Raw genomic sequence first — 22,207 nt, forward strand, 5'->3', positions numbered from 1 at the left:
CCCATCCTCAATGGACTCTCTGTTTGACCCCTTCCGCTTCCCACCCCCCCAACCCTCTGTCTCTCTCTGCTAAACAGGATAATCAGAGCCACGGCAGCATCTGATCAGCTGCAGCTCGTTATACAGGAACGTAGCAGCCTTAATCGGCACACATTACATTACATTACATAACCTGATGCTGGTCATTGGAGTCAGGTGGCTATCTGTGATGTGTCTGCTAGTGTTCATTTGTGAGTCTGTAAAGGTCACTCTAGTAACATCACCGTGTTCTATGCAGATTATGGAGCAATTTTACACCTCAGAGAATATTTCTTTTTAACGGCAGTCTTTTAGCTTCTCTCCTTGCTGCAGAGTTTCAGAGGTGTGGGGGTCAGCGAACCCTAGCCTAGTGTTAAATGAGTCTCTAAGCGTCTATAAAATCAGACGCACTGCCAGTGAAGAAAGGACGTTTTAGCGCGTAGCATGCAAACCGTTTACAGTTCGTGATCAACATGTATTTACTACCACACTGGAACCACGACATCGAGCTCTTTTGCAGGGGCGAGTGTCGGGCGAATGACATCGCCGCGTCTGATGTCGCGTCGGCACTTTGGCCGTGCGGACGCCTCGCGGTGCAGCCAGGGACACGCCTCTTTATCTGCATGTGTATTACACGTGCACGGTCGCTGTTTAGAGACGTTTTGCGATGCGGCCTCTTACATATTTACTTTACATTTTTAGTTTTTAAATGTTTTTTTTTCTCACCAATCTGCTTTTTTTTGTGTTTTGTGTTCTGCGGGTCACAACATCACACCCTTCAGGAAAGTGACTCAGTCTCTATGTAAAGACTCGCTTGTGTTGTGACGTTAATGTGATTATTTCAATAACACTTGACAGATGTATGAGAAAGGCGGGTCGGTGGTGAAGAGAGAGATATTGCTAAAATTCCTCCGTGGAGTGAGGAGGATATCTATTGACTGTGTATCAAGCAGGAAGGCTCCGCTGTCACCATCAAAACAGTCCCAGCAGGGTCGGAACACGTCCACACGGTCACATGACACATCGGGGAAAGAGGAAACAAAGTTCTGCTGCACACATCTGTCTTCCTAAAGTACTGTAAATTGGACTTTTTATTTGTGAGATTTTGGAAAAGGTCTCATTGGTGGATTAGCTTAATTCACTAATTCCAGTGAAGCCAATTCACTGGAAAACAACTGCACTAACATATTCCCTTAAGAAATAAAAACTATCTTGACCAAATGTTGAAGCCCGCTGTGCCGTCTGTCTCTCTTAATGTCTCCCTCAGTGTCATTTTGACCTTTTTTTTCTGACCTTTCACGAAGAGAGACGGGCCACGAAATCTGACCCGCTGACCTCCATCCCACAAAAAACAGTCAATAGATCCAATAAGTTATACGAGGCGTGAATAGAGCAGGTGGCGAAACATGCTTAGTCATTAGCAGGCTCTCTCCAACTATTCATTCACACGGCGCTGAGCAAATTTACAGCGAGGTAACAGCGCGGAGTCAGCAACATCCCTCAGATGACAGCAGCTGGACCACAATGCACCGCACAGCCGAGGAAAACGGAAAGGTCGCGTTAACTCTTACACCCAAGAGTTCAGTCGTTGTATTCTTTAAATTGAGCATAAAACAAGTTCATAATCTGGTATTCTTTAACAATAAAGTCCCACAGTGTCTGGCGCTGCTACTGGGACTGTTAAAACAGGCTGACAACTGTCTCACTCTTCATTGTGTCAAGACACACACACACACACACACACACACACACACACACACACACACACACACACACACACACACACACACACACACACAGAAAAGGTCCCAGCTTATACACTGGGTCCCCCTCTAAATATACTGACTGAGTCAGTGGGTGTTGTGATAAGATTGTATTGATGTAAAGCTCTTATATTCTGTCTGAGGTTTTAAATTATGAGTTTATTTTTAATGATATCACATAATAACACACGTTATAATACATGTATATCAAATTATTTTTATTTTCTCATATTCATAACATTTTATTATATTTTCCATGTTTTATGTTTACTCTTCAAAGAAAGCTACATGACACACATCTGTCAGAACTTTATGATTTTCTGTGTGTTTAATATGTTTTATACTTATATGCAAATAAAAACAGTCAATTTTAGACTGCTTTGAAACATAGTATGTGATTTCTATTTTTGATTTAGTTATCAAAATAATGTAAAACTTGAATTCTTCCGGAAACAAACAAAACTGCACGACAATCACGAGTCACATGCACGCGCACCTGTTATTAAATCAAACGTGAATTGCCTTTGCAGTCTATTTCAGTCATGTTGCATTGCTCTCACGTGCTTCACGTGTCTGATTGCGGTGGTTCGTGACTCAAAGCGTCGCTGAGCCCAGGACTGGATGCGAATCGGTACCGTTGCTGCGCAGCTTTCTGTTTTATTACTGCGGGACTGCGGACAACTCGAACCATTACTCAGCAAAAAAAACAGCGACCAGGCGCACATGGCGGCAGTGCGCTGCACCACGTTACTGATGCGCAGAAAGTGGGGCATGAACATGTCGCGTGGGGGGGGGGGGGGGGGATAAGGGAGGGGGGGTGACACACACCAGGTAAACTATAATAAATAACTTAGAAACGTTACGACAGAACCCCCAGGAAGCGACTAAATGAACACCCACCCACACAGCACGCTCTCTCGGGTTAGGGGAGGTCTGATAAACTGTGGCGGGGATGAAACCATGAGGTGTCGGCTGTACCTTGCTGTCTAGGACGCTGCTTCCCTCCTGGAGCGCAGTCACCTCCGCACTCAGCTCCCCGGCGGAAGCAGAAGCTGAAGCTGAGGCATCCTCCTCCTGGCTCTTCTCGTCCCGCTGCACTGAGCTCTCTGCTCCCATGGCTGACGATCACAAAGATGAACTTCAGGCTTAAAAAAAAAAAGCCACAACAACAACAACAAGCCTCCAAGATGGCACGACTGTGCTACAGCAAGCGAGTATCCAACGCGTCCAAACGACGAGCTCTACAGTGCAGCTCCGCCCCGGGGTGGCCTGGATCTGGAGTGATGTGAAGAGTGAGGACCAGCTCACTTTTCTTTTTTTTTTTTTTTTGCAGGACACCCCCGCCTCCACCTCCTCCTCCACCTCCCTCCAGGATCACATGGGGCACCGGTGCGCCGCGGCACGCCTTGCAGCATCAGAGACGGTGCTGATGGAGGACAGACCGTCAGAGTGAGAGAATGTAATAAAAGCCTTATAGCTTGAAGCATCGCTTCTCCGTATTCAGCAGAAAATAGATCCGTCTTGAGGGATTGGTAAATTGAATTAGAGCAGTTGGAAACCACTGACACGTGAGGGGAAAGAAACCTGCAAAAGCCCCTGTGGACTTTAACAAAAAGTTTGGAACACACTTTTTTCTATTGAATAAGAAAGTAGTTACATCACGACTAACTTCTACAGATATAAAGAGAAAAATGAAAGCATTAAAGCTACTTTTACTTTTATTTTCCCTCACTTCTACTATCCCTCCCCATCTCTCTGCTGTGAGTAACAAGGTCAGGCAACATCTGCTTTGACATGCAAATACACCCGGGTCAAGTTTAGCATGTTTAGCATTTTGGTGGTAATGAGATCGTATCACAGCGAGATATGAAGCAGACTCTACTTGTGCTAAATGTAAAGCACTAACAAACACAACAGTCCTGGGACCTCTTAGTTTATCCTCTTATAGGTTGGTTTTTATTCTACATTGATGCTGAAGATGGTATCTTTTATTTCAAGTTGCTCAATTTCAATTTAATAGGCCTATACGCTCAAAACAGTTTAGAATCTCTAATCTAATTGAAACACACAGTATATACATCATTATAGGTGACATTTTGAGATGGTGCATGGTGTCTCTAAGTGTGTGTGTGTGTGTGTGTGTGTGTGTGTGTGTGTGTGTGTGGGGGGGGGGGGGGGTTGCTCATGGGGAAATTATGTTAAGTTTTAAATGTTAATTGCACGTTGAGCCGTGCACCATTTTGTTTGGAATTTTAAAAACGCACAAATTACAACCCGAGTGCTCTAAGCCAAGTTCACACAGGCCTAGACTGAGGTTCTGCTGCTACAACACCAAAACCAAAACTCACAGTGCAACAACAACAACAACAACAACAAACACACACACACACACACACACACACACACACAGAATATGCAAACATGCTGATGACATATAAAAGCTTAAACGGTGGGAGCAACTTCACCTCTATTCAACTATAGAAGACATTTCATTTGAAGTTGAAGAGAGAAGAAGAGAGACTTGCAGAATCATTCATTCATTTTAAGGCCACTTAAGCACTATGCAGTCATTTTAGAAAGATGACATGTTGATCAGTGCAGCTTTAAGTCACAAATGTGAAGACTTGAGGCTCATCTCGGACTTAACTTCTTTTACACTTGAGATTTGACTGCCTGAAGACTTGATGTCATGTATTTCACCTGTGGCTTCATTGACTTGACTTGGAGGAGAGTGGGTTGAGGCTACTCGGTACTTAATTCCCTAAACACTTCACTTGCCTTGGAAACCCAAATCTTCTTCAACGTTACGTCGTGACGTGACAAAAACAAGCTTTTGGTGTCTTCGGAGAGAGCTTTATGAAATGTGATTAATTATATTGTCGTTAAGGTCTGATGTTAACAAGTTTGAAAAGGAGAAAGTCAACTGGGAGATATACAAAGAAGGGAACGTAGCAGACCTCTGTCAGCCGATGCTCATCTCTGCTTGAAGCTAGCAGCTCGATGCTACTACTAGCACAGTGACGTGCGGTGAGGTCACACTACAGAAGTCAGATTTACAAACATATAAACCCTATAGAGGAGCTTAAATCACCATTCAATTGGCAGCCTGCACATTGACTACTGGTTGTTTTTCATATTTCATATCAGCATTCGTTTCAGAAGCGGAGCGCTCGCGAGCGCCACCCGCGAAAATCGTGAGATTCCTCGATACTCTGCGTAACAATCACGGATGTATAAAGAGAACAACAAACACATAAAAGGTTACTTTACCCGTCCGACGTTGAATTGCTGTTGATTTTGTCATATTTCCCTGTTTTTTTTAGACATTTTTAAGCTTGGATATAGTATCTTACATTTTCGCGGTCAAAACAAAATATAAGAAGAAGAAGAAAAGTGTAGAAGAAGAGCAACGACAGAACAAGCATGAACCCGACCCGTGGGCTCTCGCTCGCCCCCTTCTTTGAGGCAGAGGTACTGTTTGCCACTCTGTGCTTTTTCACTGCGGTTTAATGTCAGATCAGCAACACTAAATATGTTCTACACACACGTGAAATATAGTACCTATTATATGTAAAGAAAGGACATATAATAAAAGTGTCTACAAATATTACAGTGGTGACAAACAATGAGAAAGCTAAAGTCACGCGCTCAACCCAGTTAGTGAGGGAATCACAGTCTGAGGTGAGGAACAGATGGTCGCTGCCTCACCTCACTGTCTCCTCTGTTTGAACAGGACATGCGCTAATTCAGCGATTTTGATTATAAAAATGCTAGAAATGATTGGAATCATACAGAAATTACATTTATAGCACAGATCAGTAGAGAAATATTAATATTTATTTTATTTTAGCATTATTTGTTTTTTACTTTTCATGATGACTGCCTCCCCTGACTGCATGTCCCTGATCAGCATCATCATCATCAAAGTAACCACATACGATGAGGAATGCCTGATGTAGTCAATGTTAATACAATATGAAGAACTCTCCGCTCAGCATTTTATTCCCGAGTTACTTTGTTGCTACAGTCCACTGATCTTCACATGTGCAGTTCTCAGAGCCAGATGATAAACAAGCATCGTCCTGGTTATGTTGCATATGTTATAGTTCCACTCTGTCAACACTATAGAGGTAAATCCTGCTCTAGTATGGTCCTAGTTTGTTTATTAAGACTCTTACCTCCAAAAAATAGTTTTAGAATTATCAAATAATCTCAATTAACATGACAGAAATACAATACAACACAACTCCGGCAACACAACTCTTGTCCTAATTGCACACAGACAGTATTACAATGTTACTTTTAATTACAAACATAGTTGACAGAACTGACCCGGTATTCCCGTATAACCCAAACTGTTTCGCTGAGGTTGAACTGCTCTGCTCCCAGAGGTTCATGCGTTTAAACTGGGAATGTGACGCAGAATGTTGCTCACTCCTGAATCTACAACTCCTCACCACCTCTGTGGCACAAAATGATCTCAACTCGTTAAGCAGCATTAAAAAAAACAACAACAACAGATTGCTCTTCTTGTAAAAAAGAGCAGTCTGTGAAATATAATTTCAAGCACATGTCTTGCAAGACAGGAAACCAAGACAGATAACCTCATTAAAGCTGTACAGTGTATGTAGATAGACGCGTTAATCAATGACCTTCTGCATGACAGGCCCATCAGCAGCACACAGTGATGTCATATGGAAGAGGAGGGGCTGGAGGAGTGGACTAAGAGATGGGGGGGGGGGGGGGGGTTCTCATTAAAGTGAAAGCCTTACCGGATATGTCATGGTCTCCGCTCAATAAAACAGTAATGCAAGGGCACATTTAAAAGGCACAAAGCATGCTCTGACACACACACACACACACACACACACACACACACACACACACACACACACACACACACACACACACACACACACACACACACACACACACACACACACCTTAAAATACAAACCACTGTATATTTGGGAGCAAAATATCACAATTTCGACTTAAATGTGAGGAGATGGTGGAGAGAGATTTGAGAAGGAACAGACATCCGAACCATGTGACATTGTGATAATCTCTAACTTTTGGGCACAAGAAATATCACTACATCAGCTCCAGCCTGCAAGTACCAAGACGGATGGTGCTTATCGATGTCAAAACACTCCCACAGGACCTCCACTTGATACACGGACTGCATATTTTTCTTTAAATGCAACAGTGAATCGGTGGGAAGTGTTTGTCAGACAGAGACGGGGTGAGTTGAAGAATGTGGCCCCCGAGGGTTGGTGTCTGGTGTGGGCACCGAGCGAAGGCTCGCCCAGACACAGCGGGGGGGGGGGGGGGGGGGGGGGGGGGGGGGGGGGTGACACATTCATACTTTGGTACAAGCAGCAAATTAAAGGGGTCTGCTCCAAAAAAAAAGACAGCTATCTTTGCATAATGATTGAATACATTTGACATGTGAGGTAAAACAAATGGCAGCGTAAAGTCTAAACCTGCCGTTTTTCTTATTCTTCTCTGATACTGATAGGGAACACATTTGGAATGGACCACAGACTTCTGGGAACAGGAGCAGCTAGTCCAGGCTTGGATCATCTGAGCAATTTTCCTACAAACTCTTTGCGTTACACTTCCACAGACATCCAGAGACCTGTCCTTGGTACTGAAATTAGCCGGTCTATTAAATGAGAGCGCTAAAAGACGAGAGCTCAAGCAGCGGGCAGGTGAAGTCAGAAGCTCGACACAAACAAGTCCAACGTGACAAAATGGGGGATTTTCCAGCACATTACAAAGCAATGACGAACCCCCTCCTGATCAACACCAGGTCTTCAAATCTGTCATCAGCTCAAAACAAGAGGGTTCAGTCTCAGTGTCTCAGTGTCTCACTCACTCACTCACTCACTCACTCACTCACTCACTCACACACACACACACACACACACACACACACACACACACACACACACACACACACACACACACACACACACACACACACACACACACACACACACACACACACACACACACACACACACACACACACACACACACACACACACACACCACTACTGTATAAATGACAGCATTCCTGCAGCGTTGACTGTAGTTAAAAGTGCCAGATCCCGCCTGGTGAACACACAGAATAACAGACTTAAGCAGGTGTGGACTGGCAGCTATGACAGGTACACACATGTTGGCTCCTTGTTGCAAATCGAAACACCCCATAATAACAGACGCTTGGCCGACCTTTGGCTTCCAAGCACGCTTCCAAACACCCCTGGAGGAACAGAGGTGTATTTGGGTAGGAAAACGAGAAAACACTTAACAAAATAAAGCTGAAAGAGTGAAAGCGATAGAGGACATTTTCTTTCATTGTAATAAAAAGAAGTTTGTATAGAAGCATCTCTGTGGACAAACATGTGACAACTGCAAGAGAGAGCATGTGTCCAAACAACAGATGGGCGGAGCCACAAGTCAACTAGTGGGTGTGAAAACACAAACACTTCCTTTTTGGAGTAAATAAGAAGTTTATTTGAAACACACACACACACACACACACACACACACACACACACACACACACACACACACACACACACACACACACACACACACACACACACACACACACACACACACACACACACACACACACACACACACACACACACTAGATCTCTGAGAAACAAAATGTTTAAAATACTGTTGGAGATTTGAACAACACTGACTTTGTTTTCAGAGGAAATTGTTGCTTTAGACATTTTACAATACAACTTCAACAACAGCGTCAGTGAGACCTGTGAGGTCACTGTGATTTGGTCATATGATCGTCCCATTTCAGGTCAGAACGTCGTGCTCAACTGGATGTTCAGCACGACGTTCTCTGGTGATCAAAACAAGGTTCAGCGTGGCCAGAGAGACCAGAGCTACATTCAGCCGTCTGGATGAAACCCACGACTCGAGCGTGGAACACGACGTGTCAAGAGGCTCTACAGCGAAAGCCTGGAATTAAGACCACCTTCACTAAAGATGATACAAAAAGTTAACTCGTGAAATTAAGAATTAATGTTTAGAGAAAACAGCAGAGGTGCAATGTCACATGGAAAATGCCATATTTTGAATAAACTGCTATCGTTAACACACAATTCAGACTTTCTCAACACACAGAATGTAACAATATCTCAAAAGCGGCTTTGAACTGATGAATCTAACTTGTAGTGATTTTTATAACAACAGCAGCAGCAGCTTGGACATTCAGCATGTTAGTAAAAATAGAGGCGACATAATCACCAAACGCAAAAATAATAAACTTATTTCAATTGAAAAGCGTATGACATGTGTACCAAAAGCAGAACCATATAAAGACATTGGAGTGGTTTATTTTCCACACAAAAAAAAGGAAATTAGAAGTTGATGAAAACACATTAAAGTAAACTTTAAGACGGTTTTAAGATTAAACGGACTCTTTCAAAAAAACAAAAACATCATACACTGAGGTCAAAAGCATAAACATGCAGCATATGTGATATACACGATACGGTGGTCTTTGGCACATTACACATATGTGCAAATACAGCATTAATGCTCCATGAATCTCCACTTTCACAGCATGTTGGCATGATGTGGAGAGAGTCTGGGCTGCTGGGAAGTAAGGAAGCATTTCCTGTCACAGACGTAGTGCATGGATGCCTCTGATGGTGCACGGATGGATCTGATGGTGCACGGATGGTGCATGGATGGATCTGATGGTGCATGGATGGATCTGATGGTGCACGCATGGATCTGGTGATCCTGGAAATAAAAACCGGATGATGACTAAGTGTGTATTAGTGAGAGTAGAGCGTAGCCTCACAGACTAAAGCCTTGGCACTAAGTGAATGAGGTTGTAAAGTAAAAACTCCAGGGAGGAAATAAAGCCTTGTTACAGAGACAATGGCTGCTTGTAAAATATTTAGAATGACACAATGGGACGCTCTCTCAGATGGCTGCGACGCTGTATGTTATGCAACATTTCATGTTGATGATGCGTTCTTTAATTGAAGCTCAGAAGAGCCCGGTGATCTCCTCCGTGACCGGGTCCAGGTCAATGTCGTAGAAACAGGGTCGGGTTGGCAGGCCAGGCATGGTGCTCATCTGAAGGAAACAACAAAAGACGAGAGAAGAAGCTTCAGAGAAAATAACTTAAAAATCAAGTTGTAATCTTTTTCCCCATGTCCAACGGTTTCCATGTTCTTAATGTAGCTTTGGTTTCAGGTTGTTGGGTCCAATTCAATTTGGTAATTAAAAATAACCTAGAACATATTGAGGACTAAAAGGATCCCCTAACCACATGTTTGCTGATTTAGGATATTATCTCGTTTAATTCATACATGTCATAAGACACAAAAAGCACACACATTGACTTTTAACAGTGTGTGAGACGAATGCAGCGACACTAATAAATGCAACATGTATACTAAATAAATAAACTGATACATCTGCAATAAATCAAATGAAGACTGGAGAGACTACAGCTCAGTCTTTACAATGAAAACAAAGCATCTTCACACCAATACGTCTGCAAAATCCAGCGCTCTTCATGAGAAAAGTGTGCAGATTGACTATTAAACTCATAAGTGATGTGAAACATTTCAGCAAATCGCTGTAATATTAGCAGCTGGTTCATATTCTTAGTCTGTCTTTAAACAAGAGTCTCATAAACATGTCAGTAACATCACAACCAAATGAGATTGAAGCCCATAATAAAAGTTAAACCTCATATTAAAGCCTTTCGCCACAACACAGCTGGCGTGTCTGGATCCAGCGCTGTGTAAACGGGACAGAAGAAGATCAGCCCCCTTCAGCTTCAATGACTATAATCTAGACTCATTTACGTCTGGGCAGACAGACGAGCAATGCGTCGACAACCTGCACTTGAGCACTGATGAACTTAGTGAGAACAAAGTTCGCCACTGTCTGTGGCTGTTGTCAGCATACAGATAACAAAAGGCTACCTCACACACACACACACACACACACACACACGGCAAAGACAGGAGGCTGTGTGCAGGTCTGTGGTTGGATGCAAGAGTTTTGATTTATCCAATAAGTAGCTAAAAGAGGCGGCAAGAACCAAAAATGTAAATTATAGAACACATCAACTAAATGTTTGTTTTTTGTCTTAGTCGGTTTCTTCCACTGACAATCAAGTGTGTCGAGCTTTGATGATCATCAACATAATAACAAGAATTACATTTCAAAGTATTTCAGAATTGATGGATATAAAAACAGAAAGACAAATAGTAACATAACATTTATCTACAGCACAAAAAAAAGGGCTTTTAAATGTGGAGACTGCCCACCTCTACAGTGAGTGTGATCATGCATGTAAAGATCCCTGTTGCCATGACCAGCTGACAGCAAAAGTCTAATCCATGTTGAGTTATATTGAGACAGATTTAATAAGAATCAAAGCAACCGACTGAGGAAATGATCCCTAATGCAATTTGTGACGTGGAGAGAGAGCATGTAGGCTCACGCGTACAGTCAACAGGACCAGATATTAATAGCATGTTCTATATAACTAATCTGAGGTCAATACATGTGCAACTCCAGTGTTTGCTGTACGGCAGATACAAAAGATGGAACTTTCCAATACTTTTTCCCCTCTCCCAAAACTCGGCCACATCATCCCGCCCGAGCCGAGAGAAGTAAATCATGTCGCTCATTAGACAGGGAGCGACATTCTTCGCGTGCCTCCTTTCTTCTGACCCGGGGCCAGCTTTATGGGCCCATTAGTGGGAATGAGACAGGAGGAAGTGACCGGCCAATTTCCTGTCTGAGGAAATGCAGCTCTGCATTTAAATGAAGGGACTAAATGAGGAGAACGCGCTCACATCATCCGTCGACGCTCGTCGGTGTGATGTAAACGGTGACGGCTGTTACGCAACGCCGCTCTGACGACATCCGTCAATAAAGGCTTCAACCACGGATGACTCGGACTATTCAATATCAATGAGTCACCTTTTAAACTAATGGATGCATTAAGAACAATGGTGGCAGAGTGATTCATTCATTTCTCCTTTCAGCTGTGACGGCACAACGTCCGAACACTATTGCATGATGTCATAACAAATTGCTCAATGGGAGAAGCTTTTGACTCTCATTTTACCCCCATAGATGATGATAGGTGACTCACAGCTGAAGCACAATCCACGACTTTGATCAGATTCGTAGACAGAATATCTGGTTCTTCGATGAAAAGTCAAAAAGATACAAGCGTGCGTATTTATAATAAAAAAGGTAGACAAGCTAGCTACGACTTTACAGGTTCAGTTTGCCAAGAACCATCCAATCGCAGAGCTTCTGATTCTGCTGCATGTGTCCTCTTAAAGGTGGATGGAACGCTTAAGATAACAGTTTTGAGAAAACCGGCAATACAATGTGCAGATTAAATCAATTTACTTTTGGATTCTGTATCATTTTTGTAACTATGGCCGCCGTGTTTCATTCTGTTCTGAACCTGATCCGGCCCTCCTACAAATGTCCAATAAGACAAGATGAAGACTCGCCATAATTCTGTTCTATATAGTGACTGTCTTTAATGGTCCAAACTGAAGCGTCATTGCTTCATTATGTACAACAAGAAGCAGCTTCTTGAACGGGAAAGAAGGCAAAACTTATCGTATTTCACACTTCTGAACAGGACTTCCGTCCACAGAAATGAGCTATAAATACAATACAATGTGGTCAGAAAGCCTGACAATGCACCTGCCTTGCCGCTCTAAATAGTAAAGTAGGACGGCAATAAAGAAGAACCTCCCTCCGCCCAGACAGCTCAATTAAATTGAAGCTCAGATCACAGAAACGTACGACTCAAAACCTTTAAACTCACTCAAAAGTAACTATTTTGTGGTGTTTTGGTGCACATTTAAATATCAAAAGAGGCTCAAATGTGAAGAGTAACTGTCTTTAACTGTCAAGGTTTTGAAAGCAACAAAGGATGTGCTGTTCTGCCGGTCGTCCTCGCCAGTCTGAGAACTGGTTGGCACTCGCAAAATGACACAACACTCCGTGGCTAAAGTTGGAAACTCCACTCAGCCAAATAAGTCCCTCTATTGTGCCAAACACAATGCGTCTTTGTCAGGGGAAACCCTGGAGGAGACAATGTAGCTGGATTTCTAAACCCCCCCCCCCCCCCCCCCCCCCCCGATTCAGGAGAAGAGTCTCGGTCAACAACAGCACAGTCGCTGCACAAAAGGATCGAGGAGATTATGGAATTGTGCCATTTGAGATTAATGGACCGTTAGAGGGAGGAAATGTGGAAATCACAGTGTGAAAAACGCTGAGTGGGTTCTCCTCATGTCGGGCTGTACGTTCATCTAGTGAAGCTGCTTTATTGGCGGTGAGACGAGTTTGAAAAATGAACGTATTAAACAACCTATTGACTAGAAAGGAGGAGCTACTATCGGTGAGATCGAAGAGTTTGAGGGTTTAGTTGCAAACATTCACTCTGCAAGTCTTGTTCAGGACTCAGGTGACTAAATACATGTTCTGCAGTCACACATTAGACAAAAACATATTTACACAGATGCACTGTTGATGCATGGGGACAAAGCTTCAAATTACAGTCCTAGTACGTTTTAATCTCTGCATCAGTTTTACTGTAACTGAAGCCAAACTACAGTTGAAGAACGGGTCAGTTGCACAGATAAAAACATGCCTGGATTTATTGAGTTTGTCGTAGGTCTTTGGGTCATTTTACAGGGACAAAGTCAGCGAAAATAAATTAAAGACCCACTTTTATCTCATGTGTGCCGTCTCTAATAGATGCAATCACAGACCCGCAACTTATTGGACATTTGGGACCATGCAGCCAATCGGAGCCGCTTTTGGGGTTAAAACGTTGCAGTGGAGGCAGCTCCAACGGGATATGAACTCTAAAGAGATCTATTGTTCTGCCTGTGACCCCCTCCCTCACATATCTGAAGGATGACATCAGCTCCTTCCTGATTCTTCACCCTGTAAAGACCCTTAACCCCCCCGCAGACCTCCCCCTCCTCTCCCACTCTCACGCCCTCACCGCCTGAGGACTTTAGTTGGTGAGATCCGTCTTCTTCTTGGAGTCTCGTGTGAACCGAGAGATTGTCAACGCTTTGCCAGATATTAATTTTTTTTTTTGTTGCATTGATAAAAAAAGAAAGAAAAAAAAAGGACTTGAAACTTTTAAGAAAATCTAATGAAATGATTTTGGCCTAAGCAGTAGAGAGCATGTAGATGCTCAGACCTCACCTTTTCCCTTTCAGAAGACAGTAACATTTGAAAACCAACATGATTTTAACCAAATAACCGTTTGAAAAGGTCTGTGGGTCAGTCTGGCAGAGTTCAAAGAACAACTTGGAGGCTTCCTTTGGGTTAGGAGTCACAGTTCAAGGGTTGTCAGCGTGCCAGTGGCTCCGCGGGCCGCAGCACATCAAAGGCAAGGTTGGGAGACCGGACAGGCGCCACACCAAGACACTGCCATGCCTTTCCCAGCATGCCCGGTGTTTGACACCTCCGCCTCGGCGTATCAAAGCTCATCACCTCAGGGCACTCTGGTGAAACAGCGGGAGGCAAAACGCTAAAGGAAGCCGCTACCTTCCTGTCCGGCCCATCATCAACCGAGAGGCTCCAGCTAGCCCGGCTCACCCCTAACCAGCTCAGTAACACGGTTACGGGTTCCCAGAAGTGCAGATTAGGCTTTTAATTAGGTAAGTTAATTAGTACAGTCAAAAGTGAGCAGCTCGAGTCATCAGTGTTTGCGCTGGATATTACAGTAAAAGTAAGGGCGCCATATTGTGCAATTAGATTCAACGTCTTGTGCAGTAAACAGCCGCTCAAAGCTGCTTCGACACTTTGAAACCTGTTTGAAAGCAGGCTAGAGACACAGAGCATTCCCACTGAAACACACACACACACACACACACACACACACACACACACACACACACACACACACACACACACACACACACACACACACACACACACACACACACACACACACACACACACACACACACACACACACACACACACACACACACACACACACACACACACACACACGGCTCTGTGCACAGGGTCAAAACACAAGTTCATCATAAACACGTCGCTATGATTTCCTGCGGCGTAACAATGCGACGATCTTTGGTTCTAAGCCAAAACAGCTTATTAAGCCCTCAGGGTGAAGCCTAACGCGTTCCAGATTTCACTTTAAACCTAAATAGTTGAAGGGTTGGTTTTTTTTGGCCACTTGGGACCAGTGAAAAGACTTTGTGAACACAACACTGAAATATCGTCACTTTTTAAGTTGATGTGGAACTTGTTAGCAAACAGCTGCTTATTAACACATGGAGCCGTTACGGAGAAACATCATCAGTCATTTGAGAGTTGTGCTTTTGTCCATCTGGTAAATCTACAGTGGGTTTTTAAGAGATTAGTTGCCCGTGCTATGCTATAAGAAGCTAAATATATTTGACATCCAAATCTCTGCTGTACAATCTGATATGAAGGTGGTCGAGGTACTTTAATGTGTTGTACAGTACAGTTTGTAGTATTTTACTAAATGTAGTCTACAGCTTTTATTCTGCCCTGACGTTTCAGTTCTTAACGATGGAACAAACGCATTAGACACTCTGTAAATTACTGTATATGCATTTTTGTGGATCCGGTCACTTTCAAAAAGCTCGGTGATCATGAGCTATTAAAGGCACAAAGACTGAAGGTAGCATTAGCCGGCTGCTTTAAACTCTTGCAGACTTTAGTTACGTACCGTTCCCACCAGCGGGAAGATGAAACCAGCCCCGATGCTGGCGCGGACGTCTCTGATGGGCAAAACAAAGCCAGTGGGTACACCCTTCTTGTCAGGCATGTGGGACAGGGACAGGTGAGTCTTTGCCATGCAGATGGGCAATGAACCATAGCCCTGGTTATAGGAAAAACACAAAACAAGAGACCTGGTTACTATGTGTGTTAGTGTACGTGTGACAGAGACGGGAGGTGACCTGTGCGTCCGTTGTTCACCTGTCGGTTGTAGTAATCGATCTTGGCCGAGGCCTCTGGAGACAGCTCGATGTCATCGGCTCCATATACTTTCTGAGCGATTGTTCTGATCTTCTCTACTATCGGCATCTATGGGGAGAAAAACAGTGAGTCAGAGAACGGTGGAAAGAAACAAGCAGTGTTCCAAAGGGAATAATTGAAAAAAAAAAAAAAAAGATATTTAGTGAATACACATCCGTTTGACGTCAATGATACAAACAGCCAGTTAAATCATGTGGCGTGATTGATGTTAACCGTTTGACTCGCACACTATGCATTCCTTCATAGTGCCAGAACTGTGGACTGGTTTAGACTTTTCTCTTTCTACTAAGCCATGTTGAAGCCCATGCCCCCAGCAAAAAGACAGGTTCTGCGGTTTCCTACAGTCTAAGTGTGGGTCGGCTTCTGCTGCGTCATCCTTTTCAGACAGATTGGTCTCCGCTCCGACAGCTCTGGCTTGTTCTCCTCACTGGGGGTGTTTTGGGGGGTCTCTTCATCCTTAAAGCTACGCTGTCCCCCTGCTCCACCAGAGAGTCCAATCCTGAGGTTGTCTGTCACACCACACACCCTCCAAGCTCCCCTGGTCACTGATCTTTCATCTCATCATTACCCAACAGCTGCTGGAAAGGACAGACTAGCCGAAAAACAATGAATTCAGCCATGTCTGTTTCCGGCCCAGAGTCATACAATTATGACGAGTATTTTCATATTTCTTAAACATGTGGAGGGGAACTTGGATTATGATTCAATTATCAGTCGAAGAAAAACACAGATTTTCCAAGGAGATCATGTGCTCTCACCTCGATGTTGTACAGGAACTGGAAGTTTCCGGGTCTGCTGGCAGCCTCATTCACAGCTTGGGCCAGCTCCAAGGAGCCTCGGCCGCCCTGAGCCCAGTGGTGACACGGCACAGCATCCGATGCTCCGCACTCCTTCGCTATCTGACACACCAGCTCAATCTCTGCCTGGGTGTCTGTCCTGCAAGGGTCACCAAGGGACACATCGTCAGCAGTGCTTGTTGTCCATATGCGTTTTGAGGACGTGCGTGTCTGCATGCATCTTACTTGAAGACATTGAGTGCCACCACGACCGGAACCCCAAACAGGTGAGCGATTTGGATCTGCTTCCAGAGGTTGCTTCGACAACCACCTGCAACTAGACTCAGATCCTAGAGGAGGAACAAAGCAATGGTCAGGAACGTGTTATTTTAATTCAACTGAAACGTGAGCAACTACCTCCCCTACTGTGTGTTCAAACCATACAAGACTGCAGTTATACAGTCATCACTCTCTCATTATATACCATTAAGGGCAGAGTACATTAATAGTATATTGGGCGTGTGTGTGTGTGTGTGTGTGTGTGTGTGTGTGTGTGTGTGTGTGTGTGTGTGTGTGTGTGTGTGTGGCCCCAGGCTCAGAGCTGTAAGGCCATACAGGTCCCATAAATTAATTTCCATGTGCTCTGTTTTCCCCAGTACTTCTGGTTTTCATTACAGGCTTCACAATTAACTTATACTGCTTCATTATTTACTCAGCTGAAGCAGCCTGAAAGACCAGTGATTTTGGCCAGATATGAACACATGAACACACACACACACACACACACACACACACACACACACACACACACACACACACAACTTTGCTAAGACCCACCTTCACGGAAACCACATGCAAAGGTTGCATTTGTGCCGTTAATTAAATAAGTGCTGTTAACCATGTTAGTGGGCGAAGTATTTATGCATATAGGAATTACATATCTGTGAGAATACAGACTAAGATTTATTATACATCTATTTATTGCATTACACACAAATCTCTATGAGCTTTTCCTGGCTTATGCCATCGATGCAAAAACATTCATGTGTTTTTTACTTTCCAGGATTTTTCCACAACTCGTCATAGCCATACATTCTCTGAAACATCTGTGTATAGCTATTTCTATATAGCTACACGGAAAAAAAAAAAGAATAAAAATCCATGTCAAATGTACTACAGCAACACCACATCTTAACTAAAATGAATGACAAGCTATGGCCATTGGTGAACATGACCCGAAAAGCTGGCTTGTGTCTTCACAAGTAGGCGGGACTTGACATTAACCTTGTTGTGCAGGAAATGGTCCCATGTTTGATGACGGACAGGGCAGCACTGCTGCTGGAACGTTTTTCAGTAGAATTAACTTGTTTAGCGTAGCGACCGTGTTCTCTCTCTCGCTCTCGCTCTCTCTCTCTCGCTCTCTCTCTCTCACATTCATTCATTCATTCATTCATAACTACATGTTCAAGTGAAGACGTTCTTTAATCTGCATTTTCCCGTCATTGCTGATTGTCATTAAAAATGAAATCCGGGTCGGAGTCTTAGACGGGAATGTCAAGGGCATGGCTCTCATGGCGGTCCACTCCAAAACGCAAAACAACCAAGCAGAATATGAGCACATGATTGGTTTATAATTGGGGCCTTGGAGCTTTAATTTTCCTGTAAACATCCTGACCTTAACGACTAAATGCAATAAAACAGGCTTGGTTAATTATTTTAACTGGATTGGGAGAGATGAAACGGCCCCCGAACTCCTCTGCTCAAATATGTCACGACATGTAAACGCACATAAAGACACATACATTCAGCACTTATTGTATTCATATTAGTTTGTTTCTGCACTGTACTTTGGCTCTGCTTCATGCTCTTAGATGCTTGTTTAAAAAAAGGAGATGCACTTCTGGTGCCCAGTAGTTCTCTTGAATACACTTCTTGTAAGTCGCTTTGGATAAAAGCGTCTGCTAAATGACTGTAATGTAAAGTAATACATATATTATTATTATTATTATGTCTCCCTCATGTTTATGTTTGTGTCAGTGGCTATGCTTCTTATTTTTATGTCTATTTGTGTGCATTCATGCATATCTATATGGCTCATACCTCATCAATGTACTCTCTGGGCAGAGGTGCCCCAGCCGACACCTGGAAACACACACAAAGACAACAAACATTCACACACACACTTCAGTATTAGAGAACATTCAGCAATATATGGTTTTATTTTCCATCTAGTTTATCTCGAGTAAATATATCTGTTGATCGTACTGCGGATGTACAAAGAACTTGTGGTGTTGTATAAACTGGTTTATGTTATTCTAAGGCAGCACTATGGACAGTATAAAAGACAGAAGGAGGTGAAGTGACCGTCTAACTGGTGGACCGTGTTCTGTCGTTGCTTACATTTGGTCCGCCGCCGTGCATCTTCAACGCTCGGACCGTTGCGACCAGCACCACCACGTTCGGCCTCAGCCCTGAAGCCCGACATTTGATGTTGAAGAACTTCTCCATCCCGATGTCCGCTCCGAAACCAGCTTCTGTCACTGTAAAGAAACACATTTCCATTTAAAAAAAAAAAGTACATTTCTAACAAATCTATCGAGCGCATTTGAAGATTCTGGTCAGGACGCGATCATCCCCTCGTCCCATCTTTTGTTTGTGTTCTTTAGAAGAGGAGAGACTTCTCTGCACCGCACCACAACTCTAACAGCAGCACTTGGAAAAGACTTCCAAATAGGGAGTGAGGTTCATGGTGACAGCAGCAACTGGCTGACCTGATCCTGAACCAGTCACCTACCTCTTGTTTAATACCACACACACACACACACACACACACACAGGTTCAGTCTGACATCTTAAAAGAATCATGGGAAAAAGAGGTGAGTCTGACTGTGTTCCTGGCTGAGCAGTGAGGCTCTATTGAGTAATGGGTTCACTGTAAGGGCTCTCAAAGAGACAGAGCGCCTCCGATATGGACGGCCCTACACTCAGGCCTCTTGAACGGGCTCCAAACAAAGCAAATAGTCCACCTGGAATCACCGCCTTGTTGAGATAAGGTTTCCGGTTACTTACTGTGTGTGTGTGTGTGTGTGTGTGTGTGTGTGTGTGTGTGTGTGTGTGTGTGTGTGTGTGTGTGTGTGTGTGGCACCATTGTGGTGGAACGAAGCTAGAATTTTAGAGGTTGATTTCGAGCCCAACGTGTTTTAGTGAGGTTTCAACAACTTCTGGTGTTTCTGGAGGAGGCTGGTTTGGTTTAACAAGCCAAGGTTTAGTGACCATCATATTATTGTCATCAAGATCTAGTTGTTTTTAAAAAAAAAATCATATCCCACTACAGCATCAGTTGCTCGTTTCGTGTGGGAAGCCGGACAAAACTCGACTCTGAACATCTTCCCTGACGCTACAACCCAGACGCATTCACCTTCTGTCTACTCTGTCGTGGACACAATGACCGTCACTTAAACCTCTGAAGATGTAATTCAATGAAAAAGGAGAATACTGAAATGTGACTAGAAAGCAGGTCAGGAGACAAATTCAATTTCTGTGATAAATGATGTCGTTCACATGCTTGTGTGTGCAAAGATTTATCGATACAGTGAATGCAGCCCGATTTACAGAGTGCAGTAAAGCTGTCATAAGGGAATGATTTGGATCAGTTCCTTTAGGATGGAAAATATATTTTATCGACGCTAGACGGAAAGAAAAAAATTAAATATTTTAAAATGAATTATTTGGTGACAAGGGAACATTGTATATGTTAAGCTTTAAGTAAGAAAGGGAGTTATTTAATGCAGCTTACAGTGATTGAGGCTTTACTGAGAAAACAAGTGTTTCTATGAAGAAATGCGTCACGCTGCTCTGTGCGGCATTACCAGGGAATGTAGGATTTATTTTACAAGGGATGAGCAAAAAGACTGCAAGGAAGGGAGGGAGGAGAGGAGAGGAGAGGAGAGGAGAGGAGAGGAGAGGAGAAGGAAAATAAGTGGGAAAGAGACAAAGAGCTGAAGTAAATGAGAGAGAGAGGAGAACATCTACAAGAACAATAGGAAGAAAAGCATCGTTTTATTGCTCGGACTTAACGGCGTCTGGGAATATGACATTGTTGACGTTAAGCAGAAATTGTGGCTTGGGGGGGGGGGGGGGGGGGCCTTGGCTGCATCTCTCAATGTTAAAAAGAGAAACAAATTACACCTGAGGGATGAGCCTGAGAATGGAACTGGGCTTTATGTGGCCTCCGCCGCTGACAGAGAGCGTCGTGTTTCTCGTTAGCGCCACACTAGAGCTTTGGCTCTGAATCCTGCACCAGCCTGACAATGAAAGTCGCATTCTTAGGATGAGGATTTGTGGGCATTTCCATAAATTGTGCGACGATCTCCCAACAACCGAGCACAGGAGAGAGAGAGAACAAGCACTATGACGCTACACCAAGCAGCAGATTGATCCCGGAGGAAGTCGGAAGGAAACACTTGCACGCTTCCTGCTCTGTGTGACGACCTTGAACTGACCAGAGACAAGAGGGGAAGAGGAGGTCGATGGTGTTGCGAGTGAAAAAGAGAGCTGGGTGGTGTTACCACCAGTCAACGCATTAGTACCAGCACCCACGCCGGTAAAGACGCTAACAGAGAGGGCTGTAAGCAGGCTACATCTACACAGCCTTCTGTTTTCCAGCTGGAGTTACTAATGATTAATGTCATTCCTTCAAATGTTATGAAACCATATATATTCAAGATAGAAATACATACAAATTTGACAAGCAGCAAATCTTTGTATTTGAAAAGATCCATTTCCTGTATTTTTTTTTACCAGTGCATAATTATGCATAACGCATACAGAAATCTAGGATGGAGAGCTTCAAATGTTTTACATGTGGAATTTATTTTTCAGTGGCCCCTTCTCTAAAAGCCCAAATGATTTGTTGCTTTGGTTTAGGGGGGCGGTGCGGTGTGGGAACTGGTGCAGTAAACCGGTGTCAGGGGGTTATCTGCGTTCAATACTCCAGACTGGTAATGATACAGGAATCCCTCACATCTGGCATGTGGGGTTCATCCCCCAGCAGCCCCCCCTCGTCGCTATAGCAGCACTTTCCAATTTTAAGTCCAGATCCCAAAGTGACTTAAAAACCCCACAATAATACAGAGCATGATAAAGGGGTACACACACACACACACACACACACACACACACACACACACACAAGTTCACAGAGAGTTCATCTACTTATTTTGCAGAGGTAATGAAACTTGACTGTGAATTATTATATTATTAATATATATTGTAATATTAGTCAGTTTGGGTTTCATTTTTGTTTCATTTTTAAATTGTCTAATTTTCACAATATTATCATGTGTATTATTAACTATCACAGTCATTGTCATAACCTGTCTGATCACCCATATTACCCAGACAGGCTGTCGTACATCCATTACTATCCTTCTTTAATGTGGAGCTCATGGACCTGCTGTAGTTCTGCATGTTTTCTTGTGCAATGAGGGATTACTAGCAACATTTTGAATGCGCTCTCCATTTCACCTCCAAATAAAGTAGTACAGATAATCC

At 43.5% G+C, this 22,207-nt stretch overlaps 1 protein-coding gene across 1 annotated transcript in view; it reads right to left on the minus strand.

Annotated features, from left to right (window-relative positions):
• Window positions 1-8,288: 8,288 nt before the first annotated feature.
• Window positions 8,289-22,207, minus strand: part of mthfd1l (methylenetetrahydrofolate dehydrogenase (NADP+ dependent) 1 like) — a 31,704-nt gene continuing 17,785 nt past the window's right edge. The window contains exons 21-27 of the mRNA XM_068724668.1: window positions 19,055-19,194; window positions 18,755-18,796; window positions 16,901-17,004; window positions 16,637-16,814; window positions 15,819-15,926; window positions 15,568-15,720; window positions 8,289-9,908 (exon numbers count right to left, since the gene is read on the minus strand). Of these exons, the coding sequence (XP_068580769.1) occupies window positions 9,819-9,908; window positions 15,568-15,720; window positions 15,819-15,926; window positions 16,637-16,814; window positions 16,901-17,004; window positions 18,755-18,796; window positions 19,055-19,194 (815 nt within the window). The 3' untranslated portion in view covers window positions 8,289-9,818. The remainder of the gene's footprint in view (window positions 9,909-15,567; window positions 15,721-15,818; window positions 15,927-16,636; window positions 16,815-16,900; window positions 17,005-18,754; window positions 18,797-19,054; window positions 19,195-22,207) is intronic.

Source organism: Cebidichthys violaceus, unplaced genomic scaffold (genome assembly GCF_023349555.1).
Source record: "Cebidichthys violaceus isolate CVI_PGR_0920_01 unplaced genomic scaffold, fCebVio1.0.p SCAF_31, whole genome shotgun sequence".
NCBI classification, from domain to species: Eukaryota; Metazoa; Chordata; class Actinopteri; order Perciformes; family Stichaeidae; genus Cebidichthys; species Cebidichthys violaceus.